The sequence below is a fragment of the Macrobrachium rosenbergii genome, chromosome 3 (genome assembly GCF_040412425.1).
Source record: "Macrobrachium rosenbergii isolate ZJJX-2024 chromosome 3, ASM4041242v1, whole genome shotgun sequence".
NCBI lineage: Eukaryota > Metazoa > Arthropoda > Malacostraca > Decapoda > Palaemonidae > Macrobrachium > Macrobrachium rosenbergii.
Window position 1 is genome coordinate 89,086,094 of NC_089743.1, and position 23,336 is coordinate 89,109,429.

The 23,336-nt window shown below is 38.0% G+C and overlaps 1 protein-coding gene across 6 annotated transcripts in view; it reads right to left on the reverse strand.

Annotated features, from left to right (window-relative positions):
• Window positions 1-306: 306 nt before the first annotated feature.
• The window catches only part of LOC136827210 (protein-L-isoaspartate O-methyltransferase domain-containing protein 1-like), a 56,412-nt gene continuing 33,382 nt past the window's right edge, over window positions 307-23,336 (reverse strand). For all 6 annotated transcript variants that reach the window (XM_067084986.1, XM_067084992.1, XM_067084982.1 and 3 more), the window contains exons 4-7: window positions 18,963-19,094; window positions 15,173-15,276; window positions 11,431-11,584; window positions 307-2,298 (exon numbers count right to left, since the gene is read on the reverse strand). In XM_067084986.1, the coding sequence (XP_066941087.1) occupies window positions 1,199-2,298; window positions 11,431-11,584; window positions 15,173-15,276; window positions 18,963-19,094 (1,490 nt within the window). In that variant the 3' untranslated portion in view covers window positions 307-1,198. The remainder of the gene's footprint in view (window positions 2,299-11,430; window positions 11,585-15,172; window positions 15,277-18,962; window positions 19,095-23,336) is intronic.

The following is a 23,336-nucleotide window of genomic DNA, read 5'->3' on the forward strand; positions in this document are numbered from 1 at the left end:
ACAAAATTGTTTAAAATTTTGCTTGTAGCATAGTAGGTATTTTTAAGGGTCCTGGTGTCAGACCTCCTAGAACAAATGCTAAATTTTCTTATTTTTTGGTCTGGCATTTGCTGTAAAAGCATATGGATAGGATTGAGACTGAACTCTGCACTGTGATGTTGTACAAAGATAAATAAGATATGCAATAAACACTTTTCTTTAAATGTGCCAACTGAAATTTTTTGTATAAATCCACATTTTAGCTATTGTTTAACAAAAAATAATTCAAAATTTGAAAGCTTATTTTAGGAAATTTCAACAGAAAAATTTAAATATATATTTTTTATTTTATATTTTATGGTTCAAAACAAAATAAAAAAAATTCTCTCACTTTCAGTCCTCAGTTTTATAAATCTATTACTGTAATGTCTACAGTAAACTTGAAAATGGAACTCCATTCCCATCACAAAATGAAGATATAAAATGAAAACTGTTAAGTTGGTCACACTAGCTTCAAGGCTGCAAGAACTATAGAACACACACTGGCAATATTCTAAAACAACAAAATTACAAAAATTTTTTTGATCCCCACCATACATACTAATGGAGTATTTATGCCCCTTGATAAGCAAACTATCACAAAATAAAAGCTCTTGCATGGTTCTATTTGCCAAATAGAACACATCTATCACTTAAGTTTATATCTACACATTTCTCTATGTTGGTTTCAGTATGTAACCTGGTAAAAAAAACTTACAAGACCTACTTGATACAGTTAAAGAAAAAATTACAAAGTAATTATGATTTAATGAATAAAAATTCAATACCCCAAAAATTTTGTACTCTATTAAACACATGGAATTAAAAATTCTGAAAGGACTAATTTCTTTTCAAAATTTTACCTCCTGATGAGGTCCACTGTAAGTTCAACAGCAATCATTACTGATAACCAATTAACAATCACAGATATTAATGGTTCAAGTCTAAATACAAAAACCTATTATCCTAAATTAAAGCATAAATAGTTAGGCTTAATGATTCACACAACCATCTTAATGGATGTGAAAATGTTATATGTATATAGATTTGTATATATTTACTGTATATGTATTTTCTATTTACGAACAAGGACTAAATTTGTATACTGTAAGAAAATAAGCCCTAATGATAGTATATAAACAATTAAAGGGAAGGTAAGGTCATTCCTTTCCAAATCCCCTTACAATTCTCGATAATAATTCAGGTACAACTTGAGTGCCTGAGGAAGTGGCAACTGCCCAATCTTTTCTCTCATGTATGTTGAATAAGTCTCAGATGGTGGTGAAGCACTACTTTGGCTTTCTCCATCCTCTTTTGTTTCTTCATCTTTCCTCTCCTTCCACGAATCACTGCAATGTCCCCCACAAAGACAATCGGGATCATCTGGGTCAAGAAGTCGAGAAACTTTGTTTCGTGTTCTATTCCTCAACCTGGGTCTTGAGGGTGAGCCATCCGAGAAATCTGAGTCAGTAGAATCTAAATCCATTTCAACATCACCTTCTTCACCCTGATCAGATTCTTCAGAACTTGGCCCTTTCCCATTCTCAATTTCATCACCAACACCACTGTCGAACTTTTCACGTTTCTTGTTAGACTTGACTGGCATCACTGGAGTGGAAGTCATTGGTATAGGATCAGACTGAGGCACTGTAGATGCTGAGGTTGTAGCTTCCCCATTACTTGGTGCAGGATCTTCCTTTATTTCTTGTGGCTCCTTACTTACCTTTCCTTTCTTGAGGAAAATTCTGGGCAGAGGAACACTTAAATCTGGTCCTTTGCTGCTCTTACCTTCACCTTCTACTTCACTTTCCTGTTTTTCATCATCACTATCGGAGCTAGCACTATCTGGTGAGTCCTCATCCTCCTCTTCCTCCTCCTCCTCATCATCTTTCTTTGCAGTGTCATCTTCTTGCTGATTCCGGTGTCTTATATTCTGTAACTCTCTTTCAAGTAACCTCTGTCCAGCAAGACTTTGAGCAAATTCAATCACTGTTGTTAACTGATTATGTCGTGGAGAACCAAATGTTATCAAATTTTCTCTGGTGTCCTCCATGTTATCATCTGATGTCAAACCAGTTTCATCTTCAGATTCATAAAATGGAACTGGCATATAAGGAACAAATACACCAGGAAACTGTTGCCTACAGCGAGAGCGAGGCTTCTGGACTGGTCGGTTTGCCGCAGTGGCTAACTCTGGGTGTTCGACATTAATGTTGGCTCTTAAGATAGAGCGTACTTCTTGACGGCACATGTCCTGAAGATCTAGAAGTTCTACTTCAGCTAAAGAAAATAAAATACAGTAAGAAAACATTCTGCTCTTATTAGTATACATAAAAGTCCTATTTTACACAACAGTAATGGTTAACTAAAGTTGAAATGCTATTAAATAAGTTTTTTCATACAAACTCACTTATATGTATATTGCCTCATTTCCATGGATGTGGAAATCCAAGTCTCACTACACTCAAAATACTCCAGATCGACATATCTGTGACTGCATGTCACTGCACTGCTTACTGGTACTACCTCCACTTCAGCACTTTTTCAAGCAAAGAAAGAGAAAGTAACTAGTGAGGGCACTCCCTAAGTAACTGATGGGTTTATATAAAAAAACAATTTCTTTGATTTAGCAACAAAGTCTGTTTCATAATAACACTATGAACCATAAATAGCATGATATTATTATTATTCAAAAAATGAACCCTATTCATTTGGGACAAGCCTACTGTGGCCATTGACTTGAAATTCAAGCTTTCCAAAGAATGTGTTCATTTGGAAGAAGTAAAAGAAGGTTAATAGGAAATAGAGAAAGAGGAGATAAGTCATTAGAAAAACAGACTAACAAATTAATAAATAAATAAAAATTAAGTAAAATATTAAAATACAAGTTGAATTGCATTACGGTAGTAATGCATTGGATCTTCGCTTGAACTTCTGTTCAGTGAATCTGGCTGCTCTCAGCAGGAAAAGGGGATCAGGAACCAATTGTGAATATGAAAGATCTGTTAAAACACAACATATGAAAAAGTGACACAAGGGACCATCCATCAATGGTCTAAGTCATAACTGCTAATATTATGAAAAAGAAACCTACCACCATGAACAACTCTGTCTAAATGAGATAAATCTCTGGCAGCAGGCATCCACACTGAAGAACAATATTCTAGTGAAGGAAGGGCAATTGACCTAAAACAGGTTGCACTGATTTTAAACTCTATGAGGCCTTATGAACAATACCTTACTGTTGTGCAGCATTTACTGAAAATTTCATTAGATGTTTCAAGTTGTACCTAGAATAGTTAAAGCTTTGGACTCCTTCAGTAAAGTCTCATCCACCTGAAGGGGTGGACCAGGTGGAAAACTGGTACAGGATCTGCTAATCTATAGTGTTTTTGTTTGCAAGTGTTCAGCCTCAAACCCTACCGACTACATCATTCACTGATCCAGTCCATGTCCTGGTTGAGGCTGAGGGCAGCTTCATTTCTCGTAAGTGGAGACTTTACTACACCAACAAGTGTTGCAGCATTGACATACTGAACATATCTTGTTTTCCAGGCCAACAACCACATCACTAGTATACAATAAAAATAACAGTGGACCAAGAACACTACCTGGGAACTCCAGACAAGAGGTCTTGGTTCACTAAAGATCCCATCAACAGCAACACACTGCTGTCTACCTGTACGGAAACCTTGAAGTATGTAATCCTAAAACATATCCACCCACTCCAAGCTTCTGAAGTTTATAAATAAGTGCCTTGTAATATACTAAATAAAAGGCAGCACTAAAATCTATCTGAATTACTCAGCACTCAAAACCCCTAACAAGGATGGTATGTCAAGTCTAAAAGTGCGCTGCAGATACCTAACAGCTTCGTATATTGACTATTGGTTAACAATCCTCTAGATTCCACATACAGTGCTTTAAAAACAAGTTTTTCAGCAACTTTGGAGAGGACAGGGAGAATAGAAATTGGCCTGTAGTAACTGCAGATTTGTCACTCACTGGAACAGGCACTGTACTACTAAACTTGCGCTCATCCAGAAAGATACTACGTTGACATAAAAATCTATAGAATCTACTTATCTTGGGAGACAACACACGACGTACTTTCTTAAAAACAAAAGGAAGAAACCATCAGGATCTACTACACCCCAGCTATCGAGATTAGGCCTTTGATAGGCCTATCATGAATTTTCTTAACATCCCTTGAGAAAAATTTCCAGCCCGAGAAGAACCCTAAAAGAGTTCAGAGGTCTGGTTAAACGAATCATTTATAACTAACCAACCTTGAGAAAAATGCAAATTTTCTAAGAACAGGTTCAGGATTGCAAGTATCAGTGAGAGGGACATCTTCAGCTGCTTAGCTGCAAAAGCTCGATGAAGCAGTTCAGCATTTTCCCTAGGGCCAGTAACCAATCTACCATCATCTGTTACTGGTGGTGGAATGGAAGAAGAGCCTGGTAATTCCTTTAGGATTCCTCTTCAAGGAATTATTGTAATTTCTCTCAGCTGAATGGTAAGTTCTATTCGCAGCAAGGCAAGGCACAACAAAAAAATTATGTAAATTTCATGTGAACAATTTTGTCTTGCATATGTTGAATTTGGTCCGTTTGTTATGGTAAGCTCGTCCAACATGTATCATAAACCATGGTTGGTCATTTGTCCTGAATTGGATGGCCTTTCTAGGGACATATCCTGATTAGAAAAACTGAAAACTCTGTCAAACCAACTACCACCTAGCTGAAGTGTGCATGTATGTTTCTCTGCTGACTCCAAACTGACCAAATAAATATTTTGTATACTTTATTTTGGTAAAAGCAAATTTTGTTTTATACTTTAATTTGGTAAATCCATATTAAAAATCTAATACACATTTAAAAATGTGTGAGAGATGTTCGATCCAGTTTGCCTCAGGTGAGAAACAATATTTCGGTCTGTCCAGTTTGAACAAATTTTGAGGGAATAATGTTCAAATCACTTGAATGGGCTATAAATGACTTATGGCAACACTAGTACCTCAGTACAAGATAGAGGGCAATCAGTGTGACTTGAGATTTCATAGGGGAATGTATAGCAGCAACTCCCCATCCCAGGAAGTCTTTTATATATTTGCTCATAAATATACCCAGCTATAATGTAATTTTGCAAACTAAAGCATAAAGAAATATTAGAAAAACATGTATAAGGTTCTGCATCTCCCCCATCTTAGTACATCTTGTAAATATTTTACCATAAATATACTCTGAATTTGTTACTGATTTTAGTTCTTATCTTTATGATATTGTGTGAGCTGTAATTGCAATTTTACAAAATAAAACTTAAAAATTATTAGAAAAACATGTGTAACTTAGTAAAATTAGCATAACTTTATAAGGGTTGGAAATATTCACTTTCAACTTCCCATGGAAGGTATAGAAAATTTTTTAGAATTTTTTTCTTATACCATGCACATTTGCATATCTTCCTCTTTCCACTGAGTTTTTTTTTAAATAGGCAACATTAAAGTTTACCCGGTCTAAGGGTACTCTTAATATATATTTTAGCTTGGCCTGTGAGGGTTAATATAACTGTGCATACCTGAAAATATACAGCACTGTATATTTACCACATGTTTTGGATAAAATATTGATTAGATTTTTAATGTAGATATATTAAAATTTGACTACAAAATATTAGGTACTCATTTTGTGGTTATAAAATCAGCAGACAAGTGTATGCATATGCTCATACGCAGTGGATATGGTACTTTTCAGTATTATTCATTATGCCTGAATGTAATACTCAATTCATTACTTATTCAACAGTTTGCAAGACCAACTTAAAAAATTATCATTACTGGTACATACATAAAGGGAACAAGAATTATCATAACACTGTAAAAAAAAAGTGATGATAAAAAAAGTGATGATCGAAAAAGCTCACAACTTAACCTTCAAGAGATAGGTATACTTTCTATTCTACCACTAAAAATGGAAATTTATTTTTACAAGATTCCTCATTTAAGAAAGCTTTAAAATTCCAAAATCAAAATACCGTGGACATATAAAAGTAGGTATGGCAGTAGCGAATTCAGAAGTGATAGGCTAAATATTATATAGTGGGTTCCCACATCAGCAACCACAGCTTCAGTTAATTGCAGGGTTCTCTGTGGAACTTATCTCCAATTATATTGCGGAAAATTCACTAATTTGCGAATTTTTTCACAGAGCTGTATCATAAACTTCTATGTACAAAATTAAAAATAATTCCGTTAACACATTCTTTTCTTTTAGCAACTAAAAAATTATTTTCCAAATTCCTTCGGTAGCAGGCCTAATCATCTGATTCTCAGAATGTAAACATTACAAATGTCAGGACAATCGATTTTTAATATACATATGATGATAAGAGCTCAATATAATACTGTACAGTACATGTGGATTCTATAAGAGAAATAACATTTTATCAATATTTTGCTGTTTGTACATTAATATTAATATTTGAAAATTTGTAAATCATTGTAACATATACATAAACCAGAGAATATTTAATCACTGTTGACTACATTTACAATTTGGTATTTTTTCAATGCATATTTAAATATTTACCATATGCACTCGCGTATCATGTGACTTCCGAAGACTTAATTTTGAAGCTAATTTTAAGGGGGTCGCATCACACACAAGATGTAAAATGAGCGCATGTAATACTTACATGATAGTGTCGTATATAAAATACCAACATAATGAATATGCATCTTTTCCATGGATCTTTTAAAAAGTTATGCTTACTTCATTGTATCCAATAATATTGTATGTATTCTCATATACTGTATGTATTTGCATATTACTATTGTATTATAAAATACAAACATAGTGATCAATATTTTGGTTTGGAAATCAGCCGAGGGTGATTACGAAGTAAGTTTATTTCGCCGTATTTAACTCAATTCAGGGCATATGAAGGAATGAACAAAATGAAGTATGCATGACAAAAAAGAATGAATATAAAATTAATTTCAAAAGTATTAAAGCTAATAAAGACGTCCAACTGAAAGTGTAGTTCCCATCATCAATCATTACACAAAACAATGCTATCAATCAATTTCACCGACGACAGAACATCACAAATATAAAGGATAACCCACAAATCTAACTGCTTACTTACAGTACATTTGAAACAAAAATATGAAGAATCTTAAATAGGAAACCCCAAAATAACTGTTAAATATTGTCCCAAAGTAAAAATAACTGATTTTAAATATTGTCCCGGTGAAAAGTCCATTAAATAATACAAAAATAATAAATGCTGGATGAACATAACAGATGGATTGGAAAAGGGTGAACTACAAAAACGGAACCTTATCCTACAGTTGACCTTCAATGTCAAAAGTCCCAACGAGAGGTACTCGCGGACTGTATACAAGGCAACACTAGCCGCATTCCATGTTAGCACCCACCTCACTAGAATGAAGTTTATCAAGGGAGGGAGAGAATGAAAAACAGCTGAAGTCAGAAATAGATTTTTCCTTTGTCAAAATCCTTTTTCTGGATCGGGTCCCGTGTCGGTGAAATAGACAGAGAAATAAACCCCTATTAAAGACTAAAAACGTTGAAAACTAGGAGAATTCTACCCTGAACATGTAAGGTCCCTAAGTTCATGTAATTTTAAAAGTTTAAGAAAGCTTAGAATAGCAAATAGGCTTGTATAACATACAGTAATACCTTCAGTATTCGCAGGGGTTAAGGATTTTGCGCAAATAGCTGAAGTCAGAATACTTCAGACCCCCTCTAAAAATGCTACAACTGTTATTTTAAAAGAACCAGTACAGTAATACCCTGGATCAGATGGTTGGATCAGATGGCATTGTGAATGTTAGGTAGGAGTCACTATAAGCTATAATAAATGCTTACTTAGAGTTTAAACCCCAATATGACCCAAATTATGCTCCCAAAGCACTTTAATTTCATTTATAAGTTAGTATGTTATATTCTTTTTCTCCTTCACTCTCGTGCTCTCTTTTTTTCCCTTTGGAAATGAATTTATTACACTTATCTTTGCTATTATTATTCATTTATTTCAATTATCAAATGTATTCGTGGTGGCCCGACTCTGTGGGGACCGTGCCATTCTGGTTTTTCAGGACCATGTTAGTGTGTGCATACTGTATAGTCATATGATAAGGTACGGCTTATTGGGCAGAATACAACATCTAACTTCATTATGATTAGTTTTACTTTGATTATCGAACAATTTTACTGTCCTTCAATGGCTCTACTGTGATGTCACTGTCCATCTTCGAGAAGAAATAATGCTACATCAAACCTCGTATCCTACCCAGGGCAAGAAAAATGGTGCCAATTTTTCTAGTTTAAGCAAAATTTAATTTAATGCAAAAGGTGTTGACAAAATGCGTCATGATGAAGATAAATTAAGACAATGTCGGATAACGAATGAAAATTGATAAAGAAAAGTGAAAGAGAGGTATGGTTTATTATCTTTAGTTATGGCTTATTAAGTTTACAAGATAGCTCATTTATTGCAAGACTGCTGACTGGTAAGTTACAAGGAAATCATTTGACAAGCTTAGTTCAAATTGCTCTTTCCAAATTTAGCCTAATCAATATTTATACAATACGATGCATGGGGTGTAATCTACCACATTTATAGCTTATATAACTCAGTATCATTCTTATAATGGACTTAATTACCTTAAATTATGTTATCTTTATTAATATTTGTTGATTTCATTTGGCTTCGGTGGTGTAGTCTTGGTGACGTTATCTATCTCTCTTTCCCAGAGAAGAACAACTGAATGCTAGCTGGGCTATCTAGTGGTGGGTGGCTTAAGCTCGCTCGCTCATAACTCAGATCTTGGCTCACATCATAAAGCAAAAAATCAATCGCGCAAGGGCTTGTATCTTGGAAAATTCGTAAGTTGAGTTGATTCACTCATAAGTCATGGAGAGAGAGAGGGGTTGAACTGAGGTTGTACTTTAACATAAAATATGCTACTTTACCTTTTTATCATATTTATGTGCAAAAATAAAAAACAAATTTTTCTTGCCGATTTAACACTTAAAAGCATGAAAACTTATAAATTACTTCAAATATTAAACAAACACTTCTGCAGATGCAAACTAGTTAGGTTTCAATGAAAATTTTGTGAATATGAATTCGCGAAACCTGAAACGTTTATGCACAAGGTATGACTGTATACCTTAAACTATCATCCTAAAACACTTAATACCACTTCAAAGTCACCTTACAACATTATCCTTAAAAAAATATATAGCTTGCAGGTACGCATGAACACTCCTACAACTGTTACTCTTACCCAGGCAAAAACTAATCAAGTTAACCCTATATTCAGGCACGCACATTTCCTTTCATACAGTATTCAAGCCTTACCATTTTCTTTTAATGTATACAGTAGATAGGGGTAACATTAGTATTTCAGCTTCCCGAGTTGCATTTTCTTTTCTGCGAACTTTGTGTTTGGCATTTACGTATCGTTTGGCGAACGTTTAAATAAATACATTTTATTGATATTTTGCTGTGTTTTCATTAATATTAATATTTGAAAATTAGTGAATCATTTTTATATCCTAAAAATGTATTCAGCCATGAAAATACAATGAAAATAATTCATTAATATTTTAGATATGCTCTTTTAAAAAATCTGTGAACAGAATTTTCCACAAATAATTTGGAGTTATGTTCCACAGAAAAATCTGTGGATAGGTAAATCCGCAAATAGGCGGAGGTTGACTGTACAACGATAAAGACACCAATGCAGATTAAAAATTTTTTAAGAAAAAACATGAATAACAAAACAATAAATTACCATGGTTAGATCATTCTTATAGAAATTTTTAATATTTGCATTTAAAGAAACATAACCTTCATGAGTCGAATACTTGTTGGCAAACTATGAGTAGGGTCTTAAAATAATACTTGTGTTAGATCTCCAAACCACTGGGCAATATGATAGCCAGCCAATACACAAAAATTAATAATGAACTTTGAACAGCATCTCATGTCTATATAAAATCATAAAAGATACAACCATAATCCAATACAGGCAGTCCCCAGTTATCAGCGGGGGTTCTGTTCTGTGAGCGTGACGATATGCGAAAATTGGCGATTTTCGGCGCTTATCGACTGCTGATAAGTGCCAAAAACTGCTGATTTTTGGTTATCAGTGCCTCTGTTAGGTGTTGGTGGCAATACGTGATTATAAGTGCCGATAAGCAGAAACCAGGGCATATCGGTGCCAAAAAGTGCAGATTTTCATTGCTAGACAAGCCCCAAAAAACCAGATCGCAGATAACCAAGCCAGCCGATAACCAGGGACTGCCTGTAATGCATTTAATCTGCAAAAATACTGCATGTCCCTGGGAATTACTCTTTCATTATCAACAGGTATTTTAACCACCGACAAGGTTAAAATACTTGACTCTCAAAGGCTGGACAGTTTTTATGAATAGCCATTTAACCATTGGTACAACACACTAAAGGTAACCAAATTTTAATAACAGTGACTGATATGCGTAAACAACTACAGTCACTGCTATTATTAAGTGATATCAACTACACAACCCATGTGATATTCACACCTCCATACTGCTGATATATTTATTATTAGGACTACATTTAATAAAACTTGTTTTGCTTAAAGATGACCACAATCTAACAACCATAGCATTGTGCCTCATGTTGACTTTGTATGCTATTTAGGGGCATGTTTTTGATGATTTATATTTTGCTAATCATAACCCAATAATAACTTACATACAGTATACCATGCTTTTAAGCAAGCTTTTATTAAATCCCATTATCTATCAAATATCCTTAAACTGTGTGAGACACATCCAGGTTCCACTGTAAAAAATAGCCTTAAACTATGTGAGAACATCCAGGTTCCACTGTAAATGTTCTTAAGAAAATTAGAAATTTGGAACAGCTAAAACTACAAAACTCAAGATTTCTAGTGAACTGTGTTGGAGGATTATACTAATAATAAACTTTCAGGGATGTGGTACCCACAGACTAGAAAACTGACTGAGACCCCAACTACTGAGATGGTTTGGATATACAATGAGTATAAAGATCTTTCTCATCTAACCTCATAACGGAAAAATCTGACGAAACTTTGATAATGACAATTCATTCAAAAGAAAAGGCACTAATTTTCTAGATACCACCCAAATGACTTTTGTTAAGTTGGTCATTCACTCAAAACATTTCACAACCTGATGTAGATGGTAATCCATAACTCTGCAAGGTATCCAGCCAGTTAGAATGGTCATGACCACAGTATTAAGTTTCAAATGTTAAGGCTTAATGCCAAAATTTCCCATTCAAGATGAAAACACAAACTAGCATACAACGTCATTCAAATGCAAATAAGAGGAAAATGTAACTTACGAAGAGGAACGCTAGCAGGAGGATGAGATGCATCAGGCATTACAAGTGATGAGAAAGATACTGGCAACAAGGAGACTGTCTCCCAAGTAGTTGGTCCAGTGCGTGTTATCTTTACTAGCTGATCGTTAAGTGGCATTACTAAAACACCACCCTCCTGTAATGGAAAAATATGAGTATCAGTGAAATGTCAAAATAATTAACAGTCTATTGTACAATACAGTAATACGACAGTTATTGGAAAAAGGTAAATGAGGAGTGTTAGATAACAGTCAGTCACTTCTTTCCATTTCCTCTGATTTTTGCCGTGTCACCTTTCTTGCCTAAGTCTTATTCAATTGTATTACTTCATGCCCATCCCCTACATGAAAAACCATTTTTAACTAGGGTGATGAGTCTGAAAATAAGACTCAAGAGTCTTCTTGAACTACTTAATATTTTCATGATTACAATTACAATCAAAAACCTGAAAGGCACAAATAAATTTTCAAATACAGCTGATTTTTTAAGAGCCAAAATATACATGAATAGGTGACAAGTTAAACTGAACATCAATCATTCAGAAAACATTATTTTACAGTTTTATTTTATTTTTTAGTTTGTTGCATTTTTCTTTTAATGTTTCTTACTGCTCCATTTCATCTCAATTTTCTTATAATGAATACTGAAAATCACAGTTTTTACAGACTTCCACCCCATTTCTATTTTTCATTACTTTTGCCAACATTTTTTTTATGTTTTCGTACGTTGATTTTTCATGCAGAGAAATAAATCTACTGTTATCTTGACAAGAGAACAGTAGCTAGCTATACATTCCTGTATCTTGGGCCCAAGCAAAGAGAATAATCTGAAACACATATCCTCAATGATATGAATACAGAGAACAGTAGCTAGCTATACATTCCTGTATCTTGGGCCCAAGCAAAGAGAATAATCTGAAACACATATCCTCAATGATATGAATACAGTCAGCTAATTCAGTAATAAACAAACATTGCTTATGGGAGTGCCCTAGTCAGCAGGTCCTTCCACTGCAAATCTCTAAGCACAGAAGTGCTCCTGTAAGACCTGCCCATCCCAACTCCAAGTCTTTTCTCCCTATGAACTTCCGGCAGCTATGTTTTCCTTCTTGGATTTAATTGCTTTGCCCTTCCTCTTAAATAGCAATTCAGGCCATTTCAGGATGAGGAGTTTGTGATAAAACCATGTTTTTACAATAAAGCAAATTTTCAAACAAACCCACTCATCATGAACTCTAATGCCCTGCTCCCTTTACCACTCCCTCAGACATAGTGGCACAGTAGAGTGAGGGGCACCAATAAGTACCTATGTAATAGGGAGTTGGGTGTAAGAAGGTAAGAATAAATAGTAAATAATGACTACTGAGGTACCTTTGATGCCAAGTCCACAAAAGCACATATATTTGGTCTGTCTCTCCAAACAAAACTGAAAACCACACACTGGTCAGTGGGGGTAAAATAACCCTCCCCCAACTGTCAGTACTAATGCCTGACATCTCCCATAAAATACAGGAGACTTGGAACCAGATCACCAACAGCCAAATAACAACAGATCACAGATCTGCATACAAGAGTCTGGCAACCAAGATATTTAACAGTATATTATGAAAAAACAGGGCAGGACGAACAGATTGACAGAAGATTAAAAGAGGAGTCTTTTTCTAAGTGCTCTGAGCAGGTACTAACAACTGCTAAGGTGGAAAACATCATCGCAAAGTTCTTCAATGCACCACACAAGCTCCCCCTGGGTCCCCTGTATCAAAGCCCTTGGCCACTAGGGGGATTAGTAATGACATGATGGTACAAAGTAACACATGTTTTCCTGTCAACCTCTAAACTACACAAATTCTACAAGATGACAAGTTGCTCTACATAGGTTATTAAAATCTAACCACCCCCTGCCTTCCACCGCAGTATGAAGCTTTTGTCAAGCCCAACACTACTCATATGACCTTCTATGATACTTATAACAGAAAAAGACAGACACCATGGAGAAGGTCCTGTGCATGTTTTTATGGCCAACTGATAACTGCAGATTTTGGGATGAACCAGTAAATTCCTGTCAGGTGACTCCAATATGTCATAGATTTTGTAAGCTTATAGCGCAATGGTACTATTGTCCATCTGAATGATGTCTTACCTTGTAGCTAACATGGTTTTAAGAAGGTTGCTATGCTGAATTAATCTCTAAACTGATCTCACCTTCTGACTTCAAGGACCCTCACCTCTTCCTGGCCATACTGGACTCTGCAATGATATAGACAGGGCTTCCAGCATGTAGCCCAGTTGACTTATCCCAAGATGTACCTGGACCAATAGACTCTGAGGACTCCAATAAGGCATTCCTTCCCTTTACTCTTACCAGGACCTCAGCTTTTATGGGTATAGTCCCATTTTGATCATGATAAGGAAGAGAGGTCAGCTTTAAGTCATCAGCCAGAGAAATGAAAAGATATCCACACAAACACACACTGAAAACTCAGATCATCATCAATAAGGTCTCTTCTGAATTTCTGGAGGTCATGATAGTAAACTCAAGCAGAGCCATGAGAAGGGTCCTCAGTTTTCAATCACCCAATGCCATTACAGTCCTACTCTCAAGGTCAAGACAGAGTCTGAACCTTAAGATACAAATGTGGAATCAACCAGCAAACAGAGGAAGTAACAGACTACTTCAGAAGGGTTCTACAGCTGTGTTTGCTGTTCCCAAGGTGATGGGAGGCTGGAGCCCCTTCATCAACCCCAACCTGCTAAATCTGTACTTTCAGCAGCCCCCTTTCAGGATGGAGAAATGGATATAAGGCCTCAGTATGCCACCCCATCTGAAAGGAGGATTACTTTACCTTTCAAGGTCTAAAAGATGCCCATATTGAGATACCAATGCTTCTCAGTTCCAGGAGATTCCTTTGATCTGTGAAAGATCTAGCTATAGTTCAGTACGTCTTCATCAGGGTACTAGCTCCAGCAAACACTTTACCTTGGCACCAGGTTATGTAGATACCTATATGAACCAATTAATGCTGACTTCAACAGCTTATGAACTGCCTGCACCACAACTTCCTTCAGCTTTGTCAAGAACTCAGCCTGATAATTACCTGGGAGAAGTCTTATGAGGCCAACATATACTGGTATGGACTTGAGACACTTAAGCACCTTGGTTCATACAACACAGAGGACTAAAACCTGATATCAACGATTCAGAAGTTTTTCAAAGGTCAGCTGCTATACCAGTTTTAAGTTGGTGCCTTATTTGGCAGCTAATCAATAGTCTTTGTTTTACTAGTTTATATTTTTCAGATCTATGCTAAGACTAGCACCAACATTACATACAGGTTTTATTTTCATCTAATTTTGGCAAAAATAATTGCCTATTAGAAATATCAATAACACTGTACTCTACTTATTTTGGCAAAAATAATTGCTTCTTAATGTCAATGCAGTCTATTAGCAGGTAACATTATCCCAAAAGCAGCTGCTTTAAAAAATACCCATATGCTCAGTGCAGTTCATAAAAGTTTAACACTACAAATCATCTAATATTAGGAGTTTTATAAAATACATAACCATTCAGCAAAACCAGGAAAAAGCTTAGAGAGCATGAAATTATCTACTCTTTATATAAGCATACTTCATACAATACTATACTGTACTATCTGACAAGTCACCGTTCATTGCACAGAAATAAGCAAGACAAAATACCATCACTGACAGTAATGCATACTTACTTTAATGAGGCCTTTCATGTAATTTTCATGTGTCTCTGGACAGGAAGCTCCACAGTAAACACGGTCGTACATACGAATGTCAGGTGGTAAACAGAGACAGTTACCTGTTGAAGTCAAAATTATAATTACAAAACATATATGCTTATGAATAAAGTATGTCTAATTCTTGAGATTTAAACTGAAAAGGTATATGCTCATAATAAAACCTGAAGTAATATAGCTTGTAAGGCAAACAACACTGCTCAAAGACAAATAAAATGTATTCCTAATAAACCCGATTAAGTTACAATCTTCAGTCTTAGCAATGATCCATCAATTTTTTTCGCTTTGTGCCCCGAGTGTGGATAATAATACAAAATACAAATGCATGAACTGCATATTCCAAAATCCATATTACGGATACAAAAAATAACAAACTTGAATAGCCACATTTATAAATGATTTTAATATCCTTATCCACACACTTGATCTTATATTCCATTTTAAACTACCTGAAATTTTGGCACAAAATGCACAGCAGGAAAATTAAAAAAAGACAAATTTTTAATTAATTTGTATTTTTCCTAACATACAAACCTGAAGTCTTTACATATGGATAACTTTCAGCAAAGCTGGAAAGTCTGGCTGTTAAACTTTTGCAAGGAAGTTATAGTAATAGTTACCTATGGTAGGGGCGGAAATACCGCCCACCCAACCGGTATGCATTCAATCTCTTCAGTTTACTTTTGGCTGGACTCTCGACAAGACTTGCTTTTCTTCTCTGTCCTGCCGTTCGGCCTTTTTTCCTTTTGTTGTATATTTTACATTTGTAATTTCTGCTTTTGTAAGAGTCATCTGCTCAGGTGACGTTACCGATGAGATTGTGACGTCATGGCTAGTTCTTATCACGTCATCAGCCGATTCCTTCGACATAGTTTAGATCGATCGGCTCGGCTCGGTCTTTCAAAAGAAGTACGACCCGTCTTCCACCAACTCAGACATTGGGGTTTTTTGGGGAACTCTTTGCTCTTTTGTCACATATAAGTGTACTGTGGTAAGACCCTCTGGCTGCAGTGGAAGCCGAAAAAGAGAATCCTTTCGCCATCGTCGTCTTTGTTGCCTTCTTTTGGTGCTCTCCCTCGTCTATGTACATAGGTATCTCTCTGAGATCCTGCAACTCAGAGCACCAGGTGCATGGTTTTCCTTGGATATGGCAAGTTGAAGAGGTAGCCTGTGTCACCTATACTAGTTCTGGGAATATTCCCCGAACTAGCATCTCCTCCGCCCGTGTTTCTATGGACACTCAGTTAGAAGGAGCAACCGACATTCGTACTGTACGACTCGGTAGCTCCTTCCGAGTTCTTTGGTTTCTTCAGAAATCCGAGACTCAGAGCATGCTTGTCTTGAACGTTCAGCTTTGGCCGGGGATTAGTCTCAAGCAGGAACTCAGTTTTCTTCAGAACTCTGAGCCAACAATTCTCACCAGATGGTTCAAGATAGAAGCAGCCGTGGGGATTCTAGTAGATGTTCCAGCCAGAGAGTTCATGCACTTTCCTTCGAAGTTCATCTTCCCATGTTCAAGAACTTCCAGCCAAAGAAATGATGCGCTTTCCTTTGATGTACGTGAGGGACTCTGCATGTCCATGGATGTGTTTCCACCCTGGGCCTGTCGTCGACTCGATGTTCGGATGTCCGTGACGTTAGTCGCCATCCTTTCAGAGCTTCTCCCTTTAATCTCCTGCAAGATTCCTGTCGATGTTTTTCTAGAGAGTCCTCATCACTCGGATGTGATATCAGGGAAGAAGGAAAGTACGTCTGTACGAGTTCTTCTTACAGAAGGGTGTGGAAACGTTTTCTTCTTCAGATTACATACCTGACCACGACCCTACTGGTTGAGTTTGAGGTCTGGAATACCCTGGACACATATATGGTTGAGACTTTTCTACACACGTACGTGGTCGAGACTTTTCTACACATGTACGTGTTTCCGTGGAAATCATGTTTACCTATGTGACCGTGACCCTGATGTAATGTACACGGTCTTGACTAGCCTGTACAAGTACTTGGTCTGACTTTTCCATGTTCTTGCTACTGTGGAAGTTCCGAGCAGCCCGTTGTTCTCTTGCTTGTGTCTCTATCAGGTACTCAGAAAGAACTTCACTCTTTGCGAGGTTCATTTTCTTGCTCTTCTATGATAGTTGACTTCCTACATCTGCAGACATGCCTCTTCAACTCGAGGGCTGATGCACATCCATTTGCCCTTGTCCATGGTCGTGACTATATCAAGTCCGTCTGAGGATGTCTCTTAACAAGTCCACAGACAAAACTTCACAATTCTGAGGACGTGACTCATCAAGAGCAGGGAATGATGGGAGCCCTTCATGTGACAAGAGGTCTTCTGTTTCCGGTCAGATCTCTCTCTCTCTCTCTTAATGGGTTTAACCACCACCATATGAAATGGAGGATTCGAAGATTAAGATTTTCTTTCTTCTTATGAAATGCTTATTGATTTCATTTGTCAGTTCAATAATATTCATATGATAATACTGATGATTAAATCCCCACCTGTGATCGCTCCTACGGCTGTTGAAGCTCTTCTAAGATCAAGAAAGGATTCGAGAACACCTCTGGATTTTCTTGGCTAAGGACAGATGACGAAATATCCTGTTCCTCAAGAACTTGGTGGGATCAGGTTCGGTGGCTTACTTAGCCTAGCCTAAGTAGTTGAGTTCTTAGCCTAGCCTACCTGGTTTGAACCTATCTTTATCAAATCTGCTCTTCAATATCCAGGAGCATGTTCTTTGGGTTCGTGACTTCTATAAGTAGGTGATTTTCCCGTTCTTCAAGAGTTTGCAATTGGGTTAGATTAGGTTGGATACACTTCCCATCTTAGCCTACCCTTATATATCCTAGTTCTTCTTGTGCCTACAGTCTTTAAGCTTTACGTAACGTTGATCAGGAACGGCACCATGGTGGTTCCTTGGTCAAGATAAAGGGGGGAGGGGGTGTCCTATCATCAGAGGGCAACTCCTCTTCTGAGTAGCTTACTGTGCTTATGTCATCACAGGGGATCTCCTCACAGGGTGTCTCCTCTGTTGACGATGCACGTTCCTTTGACAATACTAGGACATCTCCTCTGTCAACGGTGCGAAGTCCATTGACAGTGCACAAGCTGACAATAGAGTACTTAGCACATATGTACATAGAACATCTTATTGCAGGACGTCCCCTGGGGCCTACCATCTTTGTATACAGTGCTGATGAATGGGGTTGCAGTAGTATGCTCAACAGAGACATCAATCAGACACATTCCAGGATGAGGGATGTACATCAGACAATTTCTGTCACTGGAGTCTATGCCCATGCATGGGTACTGGAGTTCCACTTCTTTGGCAACGTGAAGTGATTGAGCATGACTACTTTCCCTTATCAGTTTCTACTACCAGATTGGCTTTAATACCAATAACTTGTATACAAGAACTTTTATGTTCATGGAATTTTGAACGATGGTTCTTAGCTATGCTAAACCACTTTCACTTCCGGTATAAATGAGATCTTACAGATAAGGACAGTGGAACTGATCAAGACACTGATCTCTTTCTTTTCTAGTTGCCTTCTCCTCTACCGAGATAGGTAAGAAGATAAGACCTATCAAATGTTGGATCTATAGAATTCATGTGACTGAAGTATTCCAACTGTTATAACATTTTGTTTTGTACACAAATGTATCTTTCAGTGGCATAGATCTTTTTCACTATATATACCTAAAACAAAATTCTACCAACTATTTAAAACATTAAAATCCACCCACCTTGCACAAACTGTGGGGTACAAAAAGAAAATGCATCTAATGCTGATGTCTTTTTGAAATCCTCCAATCGATCAAGTCCATAAGCAAGGACGTCAGCATGAAGTTCTACACCGTGATTGATTCCATATGGACCTGTAGATTAAAAAAAAATATATTACCACAAAACATTTTGCCTTTATAAAACAATACAAACTTTATCATACAAACCCATTAAACCTACTTAGGCATGATACTGTGTCTCATACATTCCTATGTTCACAAGCCTTCTCCTTTTCTATCAAACAGGAGGTAGTTTAATGCACAGGTACCATCTGCACCCATAGTTATGCATCAATCCAGCTAACTTTCCTTGCAATCCTTTAGTGCCAATATAATGGGTTTTAAAACAAAATTTTTTGCTAAAACATTTTTATATCACTACAACCCCATTAATCATATATATGTATTGACTGCTATTTAAGTGGTTGCGGAGGTACTACTAAATGTACCGGTGTTTTATTTACCTGCATGGTCCAGAAAACTTGCTTGGGAACTAAGAGTCAGTGACCAAGGCTCATGGTAACACAATGGTTTACACATGTAAGGTCAAACCTTTCTAAGTAAGTCAAGTGCTGGTATTAGGTCAGAAGGGTAGGACACTTAATGACTTCATGAGATGTAGCAGCTAATAACCCCAGAAGCCTCTGTGTCTTGATGGTGAGAAGTGAAGGTGAAAGATGAAGTGGTGGTGGATAATGAACCCTAAACTCCCTCTTCCGAAAAATAAAACATGAACTGCTGCAATTACCAATCCTAACAAAAACTAATCTAACCATGTGTGAGTAATGTCTCGTAAGTGAAAGGTATTGCCATGCACCTGCAAATGACATAGAAGAGAAATCAAGAATGTGCTTACTAGTGTGAAAAGGGCTCTTATTTCAGGAGCCTGTACTATTATGTGCTCTGATGTATCATTTCATAGTCTTACTAGTTCTTAGGATTACGTACCTCAACTATCAAGCCTCATGGCCTGCATAAAACAGAGTCAAGGATCTTCTGTGTTATCAGTGACAGAAAACAAAGAGAGGTATGGTGAAAAGTACTCTAAAGTAGTCATGGCTACTGGTCTTTTGGGTCATTGCTTTTAACCCTTACAGGACGGACATGATCAAGTGAGGCATAATAATAGCTCTCGAGTGGGGAGCGGACTGCCTCAGGTGAGAATCAGTATTTGGCACCACATGGTTTGAACGAATTTTGCAGGAAAAATATTCATATCACTTCAATGGGCCATATATGACTTATGGCAACTCTAGTAGCTCAGTACAGGATAGAGATTTCATTGGGAAATGTAATGTACCACCCTATCCCAGGACGTCTTGTTTATCTGCTTGCTCATAAATACACCCAGGGATTGCTGATAGTTTTAGTTCTTATCTTTTATGATATGTCCGCTATAAATGTAATTTTGCAAAGTAAAGTGCAAATAAATATTAGAAAAAACATGTATACCTCACAAAAGTACTGCATCTCCCAATCTCAGTATACCTCATAAATATTTTATCATAAATATACTGTACTCACATTCTGTTACTGATTTTAATTCTTATCTGTTATGATACTGTGTGAGCTGTAATTATAATTTTACAAAAAACAAAAATTACATTTTTATGATAAAATAAAGTTTTATATATACTTACCAAGTAATTACATAGCTACAAGCTTCCTACCGCAGCAGTCTAAAAATTCAAATTTCGTGGTGGCACTACCATCGCTTGTGTAGGTGACAAGGCCCCGCCCACATTCAGGACTGATGGGTACAACTCAGCAGAGAGCTTCAATTCGTTTGAGCCCTGATGTCCATATGACGGGAGGGGGAGGGACCCAATTATGTAATTACTTGGTAAGTATAATTAAAACTTTATCATAAAAATGTCATTTTTATATGTGACTTACCGAGTAATTACATAGCTGATTAAACATTGAAAGGTGGGAAGCATGGACATATTCTACTCCAAAACATTAAGAAAGTAATGACTTTGAAACAGAAAAGTTGCTAGCATCGGTACAATGCTGGTTGTTCCTTACCTTGCAAGAGAGCTACTGCAGGTGGGTACTGCCTCTGGTCAGTGCTCATCTTAACCTGAAGACCTGTGGGGCCGAAACCTTGCCCCAAAAGATGAACCACAGAAACTCCCTGGAGTCCGGATGGATGGGGACGTGGAAAATAGTGCCCTGCATGCCCAGGTGACATCAGTCACCCCTATTGGAGAGGACATGACTGCAGGCAGTTTGTCTGCACGTGAAACAGACCTTGTGAACAAATTGAGTGCTGAAGCATTGTCAAAAGGTCTCAGTACATGAGTGGCCAGTTGCGTCTACATGTGAACTCCGTTTTCTGAACAAATTGAGAAGCGTGACATCCAGAAAGGTCTCAGTCTCCCACGATGACTCGGGAACTACAAACCAGTTAGGAAAAACCCCGAGGTTTGGTCCAATACCTATTCTACTGCCTTTGTGTGAATAAAGAGAACTGCGACACTCCTGAGAAAGAATAAAAACTTCTCAGACCCTCCCGAGTAAGTTGTTAAGGTGACTGGTGACTTGGATAATGGAGGCTTCTCTTTGAAAGGAATGGAGTAGCCTCTTCTCAGCACTTGGACTAACCAAGGTTCCACCCCTCTGCGGCTCTATTCCTCCCAGAAGAGATGCAGTCTGGCTCCAACTGGGGTGTGAAGGGGCTGGCTTGAAGAACGATTTCTTGATGGACCTCAAGGGAGGACACACATTAGATCGAGGTCTAGGCTGAGGTCTTGATCTTCCTCCTCGAAAGGGCTGAGACTGCAGAGGCAAGAAAGACTTAACTAATACTGACGGAGCTTCCTTCAGGAGCTTAGCAGGCTGAGCCAGATCATCATTCGTAGACTTCTTCTGCAGGGCAGACTTCCTTGACAGTGTCCTGGGGAAGAGATGGAATTTGTCTAACGGAGAAAACAACAGGGCCGACTTCTGCATTGTGGTGACTCCTTTCATGGCAAAAGAGGATCACCGCTCCCATTTTTTTAAAATCCCCATCCAAAAACGGGAGGCGAGCTCAGCAGAACTGTCCCTGACAGCTTTGTCACCGCAAGATAACACTCCCAGCCCGTAGGAAATGAAGTCTGCAAGTTCTGGACAGTCTTCGATCTTCCTCGTCCAAGCCCCCACGGTCTAATCAAGGAAGCTAAAATTCTCCAAGACCTTAAAGAGATTCCTGATGTAGTGGTCAACATCAGGAGAGGAAAACATAACCTTGGCTGAGAACACAGAATGACGCGTTGTGTCAACCAAACCTGAGAAGTGTCCTTGGGAGGAGGCAGAAACCCCCAAGGGAAGAGGCAGAAACTCCCAAGGGAGGAGCCTCTCCAGCGGTACTTCCTCTTCAAAAGCTTAGGAGGAGGGAAGGCAAAGGTAGCTTTACCTTGCTCCCTCTTTGTAGCCAACTAAAAGAGGGGTCTTCCTTAGTTGAAGCGTGTGGAAGGGGAGACAATGGTGCTGAGTGCTCCACAGCTGGTGCAGAGCGTACAGAAGATGGCGCCGAACGAACTGGTGTGGAAGACTCTGGGCACCGAAGCAGGTGTCAAGTGCCTAGGAGCCAGGCACTCGGGAGCGAGAGATCACTTATGTGGAAGGTCTGAGTGCTCTGGAACCAATACAAGGCATTCGAGGGCCCTGAAAGACTCTGGGTTGTCCCAAAAAATCTGGCGGGGACGTGCTGAAGAGACGGGAGGCGGAACAGCGAAGCTGTAGGAAGGCTGAGGGCTAACACTGACCTCCTTATACCTCTTGACAGGAGGAGGGGAGCTGTCTGCCACAGTGGAGTGCCCTCTTCCAGAGGGCCGAGGCGGCTGGCTCCCAGGAGCTGCTGGCGCTTCCTGTGTGGGTCATCCTGAGTCTGGCGACAAACTGTCTGCAATAACCAGAGGCATGCCCCAGTGGTACTCTGTCGCAACAACAGGCTCCAACAGAGGCGACTGCCTGTTGTAAACCCACCAGCTTCCCATGGACCTCAGTATGTCTTCTCCTCAGTGCAGGGAGGCGGGACAAGACCCTTCTTCAACATAAAAAGCACTGTCACTTTGCTACCACACTTTTTCAGACACTAAGCTTTCTCACAAAAGCTCTAAAAGAAACACCCAACTCCATAATTGTGTTGGCCAAAAACTCAAATTTTTAGTCAAACCTAGATTTGTCTCGCGATGGTGTCAAGATTGGAAGCAAGGGAACCTGGTAAAGGAGTATGGGGTAAAGAAGTAGAAGGGCTGCCTTCACTCTTTCTATCCCTATCTAGATTTGTCTGAGTGAGACTTCCACACTTCACTTTTGATCATCCCAACCCTGGCATTTGGAACAATT